This window comes from Phoenix dactylifera, chromosome 1 (genome assembly GCF_051530095.1).
Source record: "Phoenix dactylifera cultivar Ajwa chromosome 1, Ajwa_hap1_PhDact_Kaust_v1.1, whole genome shotgun sequence".
In the NCBI taxonomy this organism is placed as follows: domain Eukaryota; kingdom Viridiplantae; phylum Streptophyta; class Magnoliopsida; order Arecales; family Arecaceae; genus Phoenix; species Phoenix dactylifera.
The window spans coordinates 1,259,951-1,274,982 of record NC_143190.1 but is presented as its reverse complement, the minus strand read 5'-3'; the positions used below and the strand labels follow the sequence as shown (position 1 = coordinate 1,274,982).

At 40.1% G+C, this 15,032-nt stretch overlaps 2 protein-coding genes across 7 annotated transcripts in view; one reads left to right on the top strand and one right to left on the bottom strand.

The window, feature by feature from the left end:
- Positions 1-9,129, top strand: part of LOC103703684 (solanesyl-diphosphate synthase 1, mitochondrial) — a 24,189-nt gene extending 15,060 nt beyond the window's left edge. For all 3 annotated transcript variants that reach the window (XM_039114566.3, XM_088716196.2, XM_088716193.2), the window contains exons 12-13: positions 8,069-8,167; positions 8,489-9,129. In XM_039114566.3, coding sequence (XP_038970494.2) covers positions 8,069-8,167; positions 8,489-8,668 — 279 coding nt within the window. In that variant the 3' untranslated portion in view covers positions 8,669-9,129. The remainder of the gene's footprint in view (positions 1-8,068; positions 8,168-8,488) is intronic.
- On the bottom strand, positions 8,005-15,032 carry LOC103695846 (Tetratricopeptide repeat (TPR)-like superfamily protein). 4 transcript variants are annotated; one of them, XM_039114564.3, is made up of 2 exons: positions 11,737-15,032; positions 8,005-8,228 (listed from the first exon to the last, which is right to left on the bottom strand). In XM_039114564.3, exon 1 carries the CDS (start codon positions 14,483-14,485, stop codon positions 11,930-11,932), a length of 2,556 nt encoding a protein of 851 aa, XP_038970492.2. In that variant the 5' UTR covers positions 14,486-15,032; the 3' UTR covers positions 8,005-8,228; positions 11,737-11,929. The 4 variants fall into 4 exon arrangements, with proteins under 4 accessions (XP_038970492.2, XP_008775491.3, XP_026656484.3 ...); XM_008777269.6 differs by lacking the exon at positions 8,005-8,228 and adding an exon at positions 9,967-10,294 and having other exon boundaries at positions 11,737-15,006; XM_026800683.4 differs by lacking the exon at positions 8,005-8,228 and adding an exon at positions 10,334-10,558.

Below are 15,032 nucleotides of genomic sequence, written 5' to 3'. Positions count from 1 at the left end.
AAAAATATTTGCCATACCAGTGTATCAAGTATGGAGGGCCTACTTAGTCTCGGTACATTGAACTGGCACCCATACGAGTGTACCGACACTATATCATATGGTGCCAGTATGGGGTTCAGTATCGAGATTGCGAACCTTGGAACAAAATGATGGAAAGTCGATTGAGATGGTATGGAAATGTATAACGAAGATCTAAAGAGGCTTCAATAATTTGGTTTGTATTCAAGATGGCAAGAAAAAGAGGGGAAACCTAAGATAGCATGGATGGAGGTTGTGAGGAAGGATATGGGAAAATTTGGATCAAAATCAGAGATGGCCTTAAATAGGAATACTTGGAGAATAAGGATGAGGATCCACCAAACCAACCTCAAATAGATGGAAAAAACCTTGATGATTATGATTATGATTATGAAATTGATCTATTGGGAACTTGAATATACCTTTTGTTGAATTGCTTGAGTACATCCTATATCAGTAAGATCTCAAGCAAGGTTCACCATCTCGGGTACAAAAATTTGTATTGGTACCATACTGGTACAACATCTATATGGCCGGTATCGGGATTGGTTCGGTGTATCAAGACTCGATAAGCCTTTCGTCCAAGTCTCGGTTTGGTACTAGACTACTAGTGTAGTATGCCTATTACAGGATAGTACACACCAATATATCAAACCTTGATCTCAAGTGCTCTACAGGTCTATAGCATGGATTTAAAACCTTAAGGACGTTTTCTCATAGTTCTAACCTAGTGAATAGTTGTCCAGTTATAATGGCACTTGCTTTCTCAGTTACTATATACTTGTAAAGGATCCTCCTCATTTCTGGTCCTATTAAAATGATTAATAGAGATTTCATCTTAGAAATTGATCTCATTAATAAATTTTACATCATGGAACAAAGATTTATCTTATAAACTATTAATTTTGGCCTTTAAAAAATTTGAATATTAAATTTTCTCCTTGACAATGACATTGCTAATGGACACCCAAAAACTTCATTAGGGTTTGATGACCTAGATCTAAAAGAAGAATGAGAAAGGGAAAGACCAAGGCTTACCTTATAGAGGCCCTAGCTAGGAGAGGAGATGAGAGAGATGAAAGGATGGAGAGGAAGGGGATGGGAGACAGAGTAGTGCATTGCAGAGATCCTGAAGGGAGGTGAAGACTTGGTAAATGAGAAAGCAGCCAACAAGACTAAAGCAAAAAATTCCAAATCCTATGGGCGGTGGTTGTCCCAGTTTTTCCATGAAAAGGGATGCGCCACCATCCTGCCCCCTCCTAACGCTTGGGATGGGGGATGTCTCGGGACATGCTGGACGGAGGATATCTCGGGACAAGCTGCGTGGGATTCTGGGACAATAGTGGCATGGTCTTGTATTGATACTTGTGGCAGTGCCCCATCCTAACATTTCGTGGACACTCGATTGGGATTTGAATCACTAGACTAGAGTCCAAGGTGAAGATAGCCAAAAACTAAGCTCTTTGTCCATCCATGGAGAAGAGATGTTGATGCCGATTGGACAAGTAGAAATGGAGATTCTAGTAATATGAAGTGCTTATGGGCCTAATTGACATGGGTAAAGGAAGGTATATATGGGAGACAAAGCATCAAGTTATCAAATTAGGAGATAAAGGAAGTCTATAGGCCTTGGAACCTAGCTTAGCAGGAGAAATTCTTAGGATAGTGTTTCTTGATGGGGTTCTTTGCTATAGTTTCCAAGCTGCAATGGAAGCTTCAAAGGAAGTCTAAAATCTTGGCATTTTTAAAGTGTGACTTCCTAAGATGAGGATAATGTCTGTGTCGAAACTAAAAAGGCTATGCCACTATGCGTTGTAGGACTAGATGTTACCTTAAGAATTGGATGCTCTATTTTAAATTGACAAAGGATGTGATTTGCTGTTCCGTATTATAGATGCAGATGTTAGGCTTTCCGATCAAGTACTAGGGTTGGAAGATGATCCTTCAGATAGCATTTGTAGTAGGATGGCATTTGTAGTAGAGTCTTGTGTCTTACCAAAAAGAAAAAACTACTAAAGCAGTGCTTCTATATTGAAACAAGGGAGATGTTTTGGCAGCCATTTATCAATGAAAACTTAAAAGAGTTTCACTTCATAAGTCATAGAATAGGTCAATTGCAAAATTAATGTGTTAGCACCCTAGCAGGGAAAAAGGAGGAACACGGGAAAGTAGTGTTACCTACCGTCTTGGCCTTGGATATGGCTAATGGTTTGACACCCACCACCAAGAATGGAGTGGAGGACCCAATGGGTAGGTGAGTAGCCATAGGAAAAAGCCCAAAAGCCTTGTAGTATGTTTGCTATTTCTCCTTGGCGTAGTGAAGGCTTGATGCCTTGATCACCGTGTTCTCTATAAATTTGGGTATATTATCAAAGTCCTTGATGCTGAACTTGAGGTTGCATAAGAGGGCTTTCATGCAGTTTATGATCGAATTGGATGCAGAGCATATGCTTAGAGGAAGACTCATTAGTAGCGGCCAGCTTGTTTAACAAAGATTGGTTGCAAAGCACTAGCTCCAAACGTCTTGTAGTATAAATTGGCGCCATCTATGGGAAACCACTTGTAGGGGATGCATGGTTTTTGGTAGACTTCTTCCACTGTTTTTGAGCTAGCCATACATACAAGGAGATGGATTAACATGCTGACTGGTTGGTAGATGTGGATCCATGCCACAAACATGAATGTATGATCAGAGACCTGATGTCGTATTAGATAGGTGAGATGGTTAGGGCCAATTTTATTGGTTGTAATTTCCATAGATATCACTAACTAAGGCTTCGCCTTTCTTCGCATCCCCCCAACCCAAAAGAAGCACCCATTTGTTTGAACATTTTATATTGGAGCTAGTTTATGTTTTGTATTATATAATCTTTGTCTTTCCTTATAATGTATCCAGCTTCCTTAGTTAATTAAGATTCTTTGCTTTTTCCTATCATTTATTGAATAACACCCAAAAAGTTGCAAATGGTTTTAAAGGCGATTACATTATCCTAGTGCCCATGAGATTGCATTGTGCATAAAGAGGCGGTTGCTTAGGTGGAACACCTAGCTGAATTAAAGAAAAATCAAAAAAAATTAAATGAAAAATTTTACATTTATTTGAAGGCTTAGTATAGTGTGACATGGCATGTTAAAACATATAATTAAAAAGTTTTTTCCTACAAAAAGTTTAATAACTTTATCTAGTAATAAAAAAAGAAATCTCATTAATTCAAGTGAGTTGAGGCAACAAGCAACTCTATGTAAGATAGTTGAATACCAATAGACAAATATGGGTAATGGGTTATATAATTTCCTCATCTGACATGCATAATATCATGGAGACCAAAACCAGTGTAAAAGTAACCAAAACAAGATATTAATGGACCACCTACACCTACATAGGCCACTTAAGTATCTCATAAGCTATTAGTCCATTATGTCCATATATAAGGTTCACCAAGGCGATCAAACACCAAATAGCAAGGCCAAGAGGCTGCTCTAGTTGCCTAGACATTGTTGGTAGCTACTTTTTATAATAATGATGTTGCATGCCTCTTCTTTACGAATGTTATGATTTCATGTCCAAGTAACAAACAATTTCTTAGATTGAACTACAAATATATTTTTACTCATAATTGACATTTACATCCTACTTTTTACACATATATCTCAAATTGCCAAGAGAATTAACTTAAATTGATGAAGAAAGATACTTTATTATTTCAACAATAGATGATAAGTACTTTCTCTCATTATTGTCGTCATTTTTTAAAACTCATCATTATATTCTAAATTTATGTTTTACTACTACACGAAAGAATCAAACATCATTGATTGTTGCACCCAAAAGTTCGATCGATTGAAACTTAGAGAAACTTACCATCAGTATATGTTAATTGGAAAGTGAAAATCGAACAAAATGGAATTTTTGACAAAGAGTGTATCTCCCAAGAACTTGGATGTGGAGCAAGGTTTGCAATGTTGGTATTGGATATTGTATCAATACCTTATTGGTTTGGTACGATAAGGTATGCACCTTGCACCAAAAGAGTCCTTGGCTGGTACGCACCTCGGTATACCTCAGTACATATCGGTAGACCTCAGTACATGTCGGTACATCTCAATACGAGGTGGTAAACCTCAGTACGGGATGGTACGAGGCTTGTACCGACTCGAAGCTGAATTTTGTACCCTTTTTTTCTGATACAGTCTAGTACGTCTCGTACAGAGCGGTATGGTAAACCATGATGTAGAGAGCTTGAATGAATAACTAGTGAATGATTTAATATATTAACATTAAAGCTTTATGGATTTGAGTTTATATTTAGATGCATTTTAAATTATCTTGTCCAAGGTTTGGTGAACCTGCTTGAATTGGGTGATATAGTCCAAACCATGGAATGCCGTACCGGCCCGTACCGGCCGGTACGGGCCGGTACGTACCGGTCCGGTCCTAGACCGGTACCGGAACGGATAAAAAACCGGTATTTCCCGGAGCCCGTACCGGTGCGAACCGGCCGGTTCGCACCGGTACGATTTTTTTTTTTTTTTTTTTAGAACCACAGCGCCGCGCGCTGTGGTTTTTGAAACCACCGGTACCGGCCGGTACGGACCGGACCGGACCGGTACCGGACCGGACCGGTACCGTACCGGTCCGGCCGGCCACCGGTACCGGTACGGCGGACCTTGGTCCAAACTATATCGAGCTAGCCAAGAATCGGGACAAAAATGGACTCTTATTCGGTTGCATGTCCAAACCTGCTTGGACTAGATGGTACCAACTAGTTCTACCCAGTTTTAGATAGTACTGACTGGTTCTCCTACATCCTCTCTCATACAATGCTGAATCGCCTATATAAATATTCAGCATCCCTCTTTGCTGCAAAGAAAAAAAATAGTGTTGGTTTGTTGTTTTAGGCTCAAACTCCTTCCATAGTGATCTCTTCTTCCCTCCTCCTCCCTTGCCACTCTCCCCTGCCCGCCCGCCACCCCCCCCCCCCCCCCCCCCCCTCTCTTTCCAATCACAACCTCTCCCTCCCTAAGCCTCCCAAATCCCTCCAAAATCAAAACTTTTCTTTGCTTGGGAGTTAAAGCTCCTAGAGGTGTTTTCAAAGGAGCTCCTCCATGATCTCGCTCGATCTCCCCTAATCTGCCTCCCTTTGCCTCAGAGATTCTCCTTGTTTCCTAGCACTTCAAGGCCTTGCTCGACGATGCTCCACCTAAAGCTGAATGTGACTCCTCCTCCAGGTTGAGAACATGGCTAATGAGTTCCACGAGCTCTCCACTTTGCTGGATATTCTACCTTATGTAGAGCCAGCTTAATGTTGTGGGATGTAAGGGATCTAGTGATGTAGGGCCAAATTGGGATGACCTGCATTGTGTGAGAGGACCTTGGGGATTAGAATTTAGATGGCATAGGGTTTGAAATCAGCTTTGTTGCTTGTTGTCCAAGTCCTGAGAACATGACAGCCAATAATAAAATTGAATTTAGGACAATGGTAGATCAAAGAAATGTTTTGAACTGAGGGAACATGGTAGAAAGAGGTCCCTCACAGATTTAGGTCTTGATTGATGTGTCAGTTGTAGAGTTGCAATCAGATTTCAACAATAATAATTGGAGAATGAAACATAACATAATAAACTGAATTTAGCAACCAACTAGAGGAATCTATTGTGGGATTTAGAAGGAAAAGATTGATATATTTAAACCTAGCAGATTATAAAGTAAAGATAAAATTTGCTGAATGAAGTCTGATGACCAATTAAATAGTATCTATAGTAAACTATAAATAGTATAAAACGAAGAGAGATGAAAAACAGAATTAATGGAGCAAGTAGAAGTTAAGAAAGCAAAGATATAGAAAAGAAAGGGGAGTGAAGGGCAGTCGAACCAGACTCCAAAGAAGCAAGTTTGTCATTCATAAAAATTCTGCATGCAATGTTCTTTTAGATAACTCTTTTTGGACCCTTTATATTCGCAAAGATCCCCTAGCTTGAGTCTCCAAGACTTACAAATTATCGAAAGAAATTTCTCTAAGATCCCATTAAGTACAAATCTACTTTACTCTTGGTAGGACTCCTGAAAGGTCAATTACTAATAGACAATACTATTCATGCTACAACACCAAATAGTGACTCCGAGACACTTACCTACAAGGTTTGTTGTCTCGATACCAGACCCCATATCAGTAACATCTTGGTACAATATCAGTAAGCCTGGTATGAGGGTCGGTTCGTTGTACCAACACTTGGTATGCCCCTAGTATTGCATACTATTTCAGTATCGGTGTGGTACATTTTTATGCCCGGTATGCACCAATACCAACAATACGGCATACCATGCTTTCCTATCTAAAACACCAATTATAGAAATAAAATGCATAAATCAGGCCTAAACAATTTTTAAACCAAAGATCGCAATCTCAGTACCTAATACCATACTAGAATGTTACTAATTCGATACGACACGGATTGATATGGTATGATACATATCCCATATCGAGACAGCTTCTGAGCCATTTTCTCACTTTTTATCACTGTACATCCTAAAACTAGTCAGTACAAGGCTGATCTGATCAAAATAGTATTTTCATGCCAATTCCGATTTGTTACAGTACGGTACGCACCAAACTGGTATTTTGAAGTGGTATGGCAAATATTGTTCTAAACCAAAAAAAATTGAGTTCTAAACCAAATAAACTTGAAAAGTTTGGATTATTGGATTTTTAATGTTCTAGGATCGTCTGATCATCGGTACATGACCGGCATAGTCCAACATATCATGTATTGGAGCAGGATTGTAATTGTACTTCCGATACAATGCCTGGTAGCAGTGAGACCAACCTTGGTCATGTCAAATGTCTTCAGTGTCTTTTGGTGTTATTCTTATAAAGATATCTGCATCAATAGTTTCTCTTTTGTTTGAGAAAAGCAGCAATAGAGGCTCTTGCTATTCTTTCTTTTTGTTTTGAAGGAAACTTATGGGATTTTCTTACAGCTGCCCCTATATACGAACATATCACATTTGCATGGAATAGTTATTCAAGAATTATTTTATTATAAAATTTATAAGCCAACTATGAAGTGTCATTTGTATATATAATAAACCATATGAACACCAAGATATAATTTTTCAGAATCAGATTTTGCTGTTTAAGCTAATTTATCACTGTTTTGATATTCCTTTTTAATTTATACTGATTATGTATTTGAAAATCAATAATATAAATTGACCACTATCTGCAGTCACTACTGTCCCTGTCTGTGCAAAATGCTGGCTTTACCAGTAGGCCCATTTGGCTGTTTAGTTTTCTTTCATCAGCGATCCTTAAAACATTCATTTCTTGAAGGTCTATCCATTTTTAGAAGAAGAAGAAGAAGAAATGGAAGAAATAATGGTGGAAAAGAAATAATTGAAGAGTCTTCCTAGGAGATCTCTGAAGCCATGATCCACTCCAACTTCATCTGTTCATGTCTATTATTTGTACAACTTTTTTCCTTTAATAATTCACCCTTCTTTGCCTAAATCTCTCTCTCTCTCTCTCTCTCTCTCTCTCTCATACACACAATAAACAAAGTTGTTACACAACCCAAATAATGGTGCTGCACATTCCGAAGTTCTAGTACTATAATATGGATGTAGAGATCAGTTACATCCCATTCACCAAATTAGTGGACTTATGGCTTGTAGATTGAATTTTTCCACTTGAATGATTTATAATTTGATGAGAATGTTTCCTTTTAATGTATGTCATGATAGAAGAGTATTTCTAGGTTTTTAATTTTGTGCTTCTAATTATAATACTATATGTACAAGGCACTTACACTTCAGTTATCTACTAGCTATAATATGGTGTGAATATAAGTACTTGGCTGGTTTAGTCTTCTTAGGTTCTTTCTATTTTTCATTCTGTGGTAGTTTTTGACCTAGAACTTATCATGCCTTTGACAATATCTGAAGTTTGTTGATTTTCTAAATTTATCCTGTGAACAAATGCAGGATTCAGTGAATTGATATGCCTTACATATGTTGTAATAAATTGTGCCATAACAAACTTTGATCTTACAGGGAATTGCAACAGCTCCCATATTATTTGCAATAGAAGAGTTCCCTCAGCTGCGTGAGCTTGTAGACCGAGGCTTTGACAAACCTGAAGATGTTGATGCTGTAAGTTTATGCTGCCTTGTAGTCATGGTTTATATTCCGGGACCTTTCCCTTTTTCTTCTCCTAATTACAGGAGAGCATGGAATTAATTGAACCTACCAATCAGCATTGAGCATGTTGGGGACTTGACATGTGTGCCTACATAATCATGATGAACATGCAATATAATATCAAAGTATTAAATACTATTCTTTTGTATCAAAATGTGCTTAATAATGGGTTATCTTAGAATGATGAATTCAACATGTTTATGTTGTTATAGACAAAAAAAGTTATTTCTGGAGACAGTAATTTGAATAATTTTCCTTCAAACAAAACTTCAGGCTCTTGACTACCTTGGGAAGAGTCGGGGAATCCAGAGAACAAAGGAACTAGCCGAAGAGCATGCAAGCCGTGCTGTGGAAGCAATCGAAGCTCTTCCTTGCAGTGATGATGAGGATGTCCAGGTGTCAAGGCGGGCTCTTGTGGATCTTACTCGTAGAGTCATTACAAGAACAAAGTGAAAACACCCATCCATCTTGCTGAGAAAGCCCACCTGTCTTCACCTAGTTTCAGAAAATTTGGATTTATTGTTGCCTCACTTTCCTGTCAACTCCTTGCCCATTCTATGCCTACTTAACCCTTGGCTCTGAGGATCCACGTTGTCATGTAGCTCAAATTTATTGATTTTTCGCTGTAAAGTACAGCTCTGATGGTTGTAATCCATTTATTCAGATAAACGGCTTCGCCTGTAGCTGGTTTTTGTTAACCAGGTCTGAAGCTTCGTTTCTGACCTCCAAGAAATATTATCCACCGATGCTTGGCAGTGGATGACTTGTATCACCTAAAATAATTTGTCTCTCTTGTATTTCATTAGGGATCGATAGTTCTTACTAATTTCGCACTGAAAGGCGTAAGACCAAGTGATGATTCTTTCTTCAGATTATCAAAGTTGTGGCATCCTCAACTGCCAATCTTTATCTCATTTTTAGGGTTGAATTGCACAGATCTCTCTCTCTCTCTCTCTCTCTCTCTCTCTCTCTCTCTAGCTGTGCTCTAGAAGGAAAATAAGAAGAGTAGGATTATGAGCGTATTACCTCTCATGTAAACCTTATATTATAAGTCCCAAATATTTAATAGATTGATCAAGTCCTACATTGATCCATAAAATACTCCCTGTGCCTTGCCTTGCGTTTGATAAACACCATCATACATGCTGAATCCCTTCTTTTAAGAAGTGGTGACAACAAAGTCTGATCTGCATCTTGTAAATTATCTCTACATATAATAGCAACCCCCAAGGGTGTGACCGCACCCCTAAGCTCCTCTAGTTTCCACTTCTAAAATTACCTTCTTCAAAGAATAAAAATTCCAGCCTGCTTCTTTTCCGTTACAATGGGAGGGAAACCATAGATCTTTCCTCTTCGTCCATAGATCTTTTCGAGTCTAGGTGTTCTTGGAGAGCTGTCCCTTGCATTCAGGATCCTAAACTACGAACGAATGAGACCATTAATTGGTGCCTTTCTCCTGCCCAAAGTTCCATAGCTAGGAACTCAGCTCCAGCTTTTAGATGGTTGGCATTAATGGTCAAGTCATGATCTATGAATCCAACCTTGTGTGCACGGGATAAATCTTGTTGGTTGTAGTTAAGATTGGATAAGCAGCACATTGTTCTGAATGTTACTATTAGTTGCACATTGCTTGGAACTTAGCCAAGTGTTATTAATTTATTCTTTCTGTTTAGAATGGTGAGTCAATGCCAAGCGTTTAATTTTTATGCGACCAATGATTACGATGGAAATGCTTTTACTCTTCATCAAAATGTTTAATCACTGACTGTCATATATAAATCTCAGAAAAAGCGAATGTGTTTTATGACATGTTCTATTTTGACGATAAATTGAGTACAATTAGTTAAATAATCTCCATCTACTAACAGTTGTTTCCACCATGATTAGAAGTTTATAGAGATTTGTATGTATATACACTGACTGAGCAGTATCATTTTTACTAGGCACAACCCACCATAACTTTACTAAACAATTCAGGCAATTTGATGGATGGATTGGTTGTACTCCAGAAATTGTATGGCTTGATGACTGAACTACACCAAAATATGTTCCACCTGATTAACTTTTCTGAAGAGTAGCCTGATGAAAAAAGTAAGATTCAGTTAATTGGACCGGAAGTTGAGCAACTAGACCATCGTCTTTCTCTCATTCTACTTATCTGTCTGCATATACATATAAATATACAGGCAGTGATGATTTTAAGTACTTCAAAATACATCTTCATTGACATCTTTTGCTCATCAAGTCAGGTCGGCTGGGGAGTAGAATTATACTTCATAATCTAGGTTCAATTAAAGAAAATAACCATGCCACCGACCTACATACGAGTTTGTCTGCATGCCACTGGATGACACCCATCTCGCAACACATATACCAGTAATCAACGTGAGAAAACTAAGGTATCAAGTAAAATTGACAAGAAAATCGAAAGACCAATGACGAAAATGGAAATAAGAATAGTATCAGTCTAAAATCAGAAATCTCATTCTTATAACATCCTGGAAGCATTACATCAAGTCTTCAGTCAATCTAAATGACTTACAAATAGCAGAATGTGGATCTATACATACAAAGAGAATGATCATCCGCCACACCAAAAGCTTCAAGAAGCAGAATTCAAGAACTTGTTAAAGCAAGAGAATGAAGTCTTCCATCACCTTTCTGATTACGAAGAACACTAGTATTATAGGAGTGCACTATGAATGCTGACTAATTACTAATGTATATGTGTTTTGTTAGTTTAAAATGGTTCATCGGGGAAAACTGGTTGAACATCTAAGGAATGCTTTTTTCATGAGCAGAGTGTTCTATCAAAGTAAACAATTAAATGATTTTGTGCAGTCTGACATAGTTGTGAATGACATTGGTTGATGGAATACACTGATAAGACTGCTATATCACCTATATGATTCAACTTTTATGCAACTCGCACATACTATTTGTTCAATCTTATAATGTCACAGGCAAGTTTGGGGGATGGAATCTACTAATACCAATACTTGGCACATATTGTGCACATTAGAGGAGGTGTGCAAGCTGGCATTCCTCCCATGATTAAATACATTCTTTGTTATTTATGCAACATGATAAATATAATCCAGCTTTTGGGAGGTGTACATGTGTTATCTCTTCCTTAAACTAAAAAGTCAACTAAGTAATTGTATTTGCCTAAGATGGGAGTAGCTATACAGGTAGGGGGAGTGTGGGGATGTGCGGAGGAGAGACGCTCCCTAAAACATTCAGAAGACGAAACTTTTTTATTTAAAGAAAAAATGACAATGAATACCAAGCAAAGTGTTGCATTATCTAGTAGTATACATGTGCTGAACTGGTAAGAAGTCATATGCTTGTGATCCAGCCGATGGATGACAAACTGATAAGATATCCTAAAGCAATAGCAAGACCCTTTAATTTCAGACAAAGATTTGGATTATGTTATGGTAATCATATTTTGCATGGAAACAGATATATATCCCTACAGACATGTATGACTTGTGAGCATAAATTGATATTATACAAACCTCAGCATGCGCTGCCTTGTCAAATCGTGAATAATAAAACTCCAAGCCGTCTCTTTGTGCAAATTCAAATCATTCAAGTCATGCAGCTGAATTCTACCCCCGAATTTTCTGTGCAATACTTCTCCCAGCATCCTGTACATTCAAATGTCGAAATAACAACCCTCGTAAGCTTTCATGTCACAGAGCAAATCTACTAACGCTGAGGCAACATAAGTCCTCTCTCAACAAACTTAATCATAAGCCTTCCACCCTCATCTGAATGTCCCAATGAGACCAACTTGTTGCTCACTTTCTGACACAATTTCACATCAGGAATCAAATTTCTCTGGAACATTCGGCAGGCAACTTTGTATGACTGCAAAGGAAGGCCTTTAGTCAGATAACCATCCATCAAAATATGGCATGACAAAGCGTCTGTCTTTGAGGCTGTCCTCAAAACCTTTCCTAAGACTTTATAAGCCTCGTCAAGTCTACCAAATCCACAAAGTTTCTCCATGACCTGATTGTATGCCGTTCTAAACTCCTGCCTCGCCAGCATTTTCTCTAGCAGCTTGAGTAACTCTTCTACTCTACCTTTCTTGCAGTACCTATGGATAACTGTCCTATAAGTAACTGGTGTCGGAACCAAACCCCTGTGGAGCATCTTTTTTATGAGTTCGGTTGCTTCTTCAAATCTTCCCTTCCTTCCCAAAGCATCAACCACAACTGTATAAGTTACTACATCAGGATGCCTGTTAGTCAAATACATGTCATCTAGCAAAGAGAGCGCAGACTCCAAATCATCCTCCTGGCAAAATCCATGAATTATAGTGGTAAAATTCACCACATTAACTGTGCAACCTTTGCTCTGACACTCCTCCATGAACTTCTTTGCCTCACCGGCTTTGCCCTCCCTGCAGAGTGCATGAATCAGTAGGTTAATCTCAACCGGGGTGGGGAAAAAACCATTCTGCAACATCTGAATGACTAAATCACAAGCCTCTTTTAACTTTCCCTCCCTCCTGAGTCCATGCATGACAACACTGTATGTAGTACTGTTTGGAGTCCACCACTCTTCCTCACTCTTATTAAGCATTTCCCAGGCCTCCAATGAGTTTCCAATTCTGCACAACCCATTTAACAAGGCAGTGTATGTAACAGTATTGGGCTTGCAGCCATTCTTATACATATGCTTCAGCATCTTTCTAGCTTGATCTATCTTCCCTATCCGGCAAAACCCATTGACAACTGCACTGTAAGTTACGACATCAGGAAAACACTCCTTTCTAAACATCTCATTCACAATCCCTTTCGCCTCCTCCATCCTCCCATCACGACAAAAAGAATGCACAATGGCACTGTAGCCAACCTTGTCGACACGAAACCCTTTCTCTTCTGATTCCCTCAGGAATTCAAGAGCCTCATCTGCATGCCCATGCTTCGCAAGTACATGGATCAACGTATTGTAGGTAACCTGATCAGGGATCAAGCTAGCATCTGTTTTCATCTTCTTTATCAACTCTCTAACCTCTCCAACCCTTTTCTCTCTACATAAGAAGCTTATCACTGTGTAGTAGCTGATCTTGTCTGGCAAGCAACCCTTAAGAGGCATCTCTTGGATCATCTGAAGTGCATCTTCAACCCGGCGAGCATCACAAAAACCCTTTATCAAGCAATTATATGATATGACATTAGGGGTGATACCAACACGCTGCATTCGATCCAGGAACCTCAAAGCTTTCTCCAGCCGGTTAGCCATAACAAGCACATGGATTGCAGTATTGCAGATAGAAAGATCCGGCCCACAGCCATCTTTCTGCATCAAATTCAAGACCCTCATTGCACTCCTCAACTTTCCGGCACGGCTGTACGAGACCATCAAGTATGCAAATGCCTCAGGTTGTCGACTGATCCCTCGGCGGATCATCAGCCTTAGTATCCGCCTTGATGCCTGGCACAGCTTTGTCTTGCTGAGGATCTCGAGCATTGTATAGTAGACCTCCGGAGTATGTCGGTATCGCCATTGCCGATCAGCCCAGTAGAAGAAGCTCACAGCAATGCGCTGATCAGGCTGAGAACGGAGGACAGCGCTGACATGTTGGGGTTTAAGGCTTCTTAGCAGATGTCGTAGCTCCCCTTCGAGGTTCGGGTTCCAAGCATGCCGGAGTCCAATCAACCTACAAGCCTCTCTAACCAGAGGGTGTCTTGATACATCTTTCTCTTCCTGTTCAAAGTGCTTGCTTTCTTCCATCAGATCAGCATTCCTGTCGAATATATCTAAAACCCTAAAGTCGTCATCATCATTCCCATCTCCACCCTCCATTTGGTCATCGGATTCCCCATCTTCATCCCCCTCATCATCAAAATCATCAAATTCACCAAAACGGCAGCCAGAATCTGGTTTGATTTCACTACTAGGGTCTCTAGCTGGACTAGATTCTTTACCAAATTCTCCAGGATCACCAAGACCTCCCATTGGAACCTCTTGTGCTGCATTAGTATCTCCATCCCTCGCCCATGGATCATCAAAGTCGCGTCCTTCCACAAACAAGGAACCCGAAAGAGGGCTCAGGTTAGGGTTAAGGTAAGGGTTTAGAGGTGGAGCGGATGAGAAAAAGATCCCATTTTTGTACCGATACTTCGGGGCAAATGAATCAGAAATGGAACTAAAAATAATCTGCGATTCCCACAATGCTGTCTTCGTCGAACGGGCATGCTGGGATAGGGTAAAAATCCTAGATTTGAAACCCTTTTCTAAGGTTTTACGCATCGTAATCGAAGAGGGGGAAAAAAGAACCTTGGAGGACAATTAGCGTATGAAACGAAACATAATCAACCTTTCTAAATCAGAATACATCGTATCTAAGTCAAAATCTTGTCTCAAACGATGTGCTTGAGAGAGAGAGAGAGAGAGGATAAGAGAATGAAACCAGTGACTTCGGCGGTGGTGTTGGGTTATCCGTTGGGGTGGTGAGGCCACGGTATGGATACCAGAGATACCAGACGTGGGAGGCGATGGCGACAGCGCGAGGAGGGAGAAAAGGGGCGAGGAAGGGCGACAGCGCCGGATGGCTCCGCCGCCGGAGGTGGCGGCGGCCGGGACTGTGCTAGCGGCGGTTTGGAAGGCGGGGAGGAGGAGGGGAGGGGTGGAGTTGGAGTTGACGGCAATAGAGAGAGAGAGAGGAGGGCGTGGGGCGACGCCGGGAGACGACTCGGTCGCCGGGGAGGAGCAGGCGGGCGGCTTCGGTGACGCCTGTCGAGCGGGGGGGCGCGTCCCAGGGAGCGCGGCGTGATCAAGTGCGCGGCCACGGGTTCCT

Bases quoted from the DNA above. Each gene is read 5' to 3' on its own strand.
- LOC103695846 (XM_039114564.3), bottom strand. From the start codon at position 14,485: ATGCGTAAAACCTTAGAAAAGGGTTTCAAATCTAGGATTTTTACCCTA.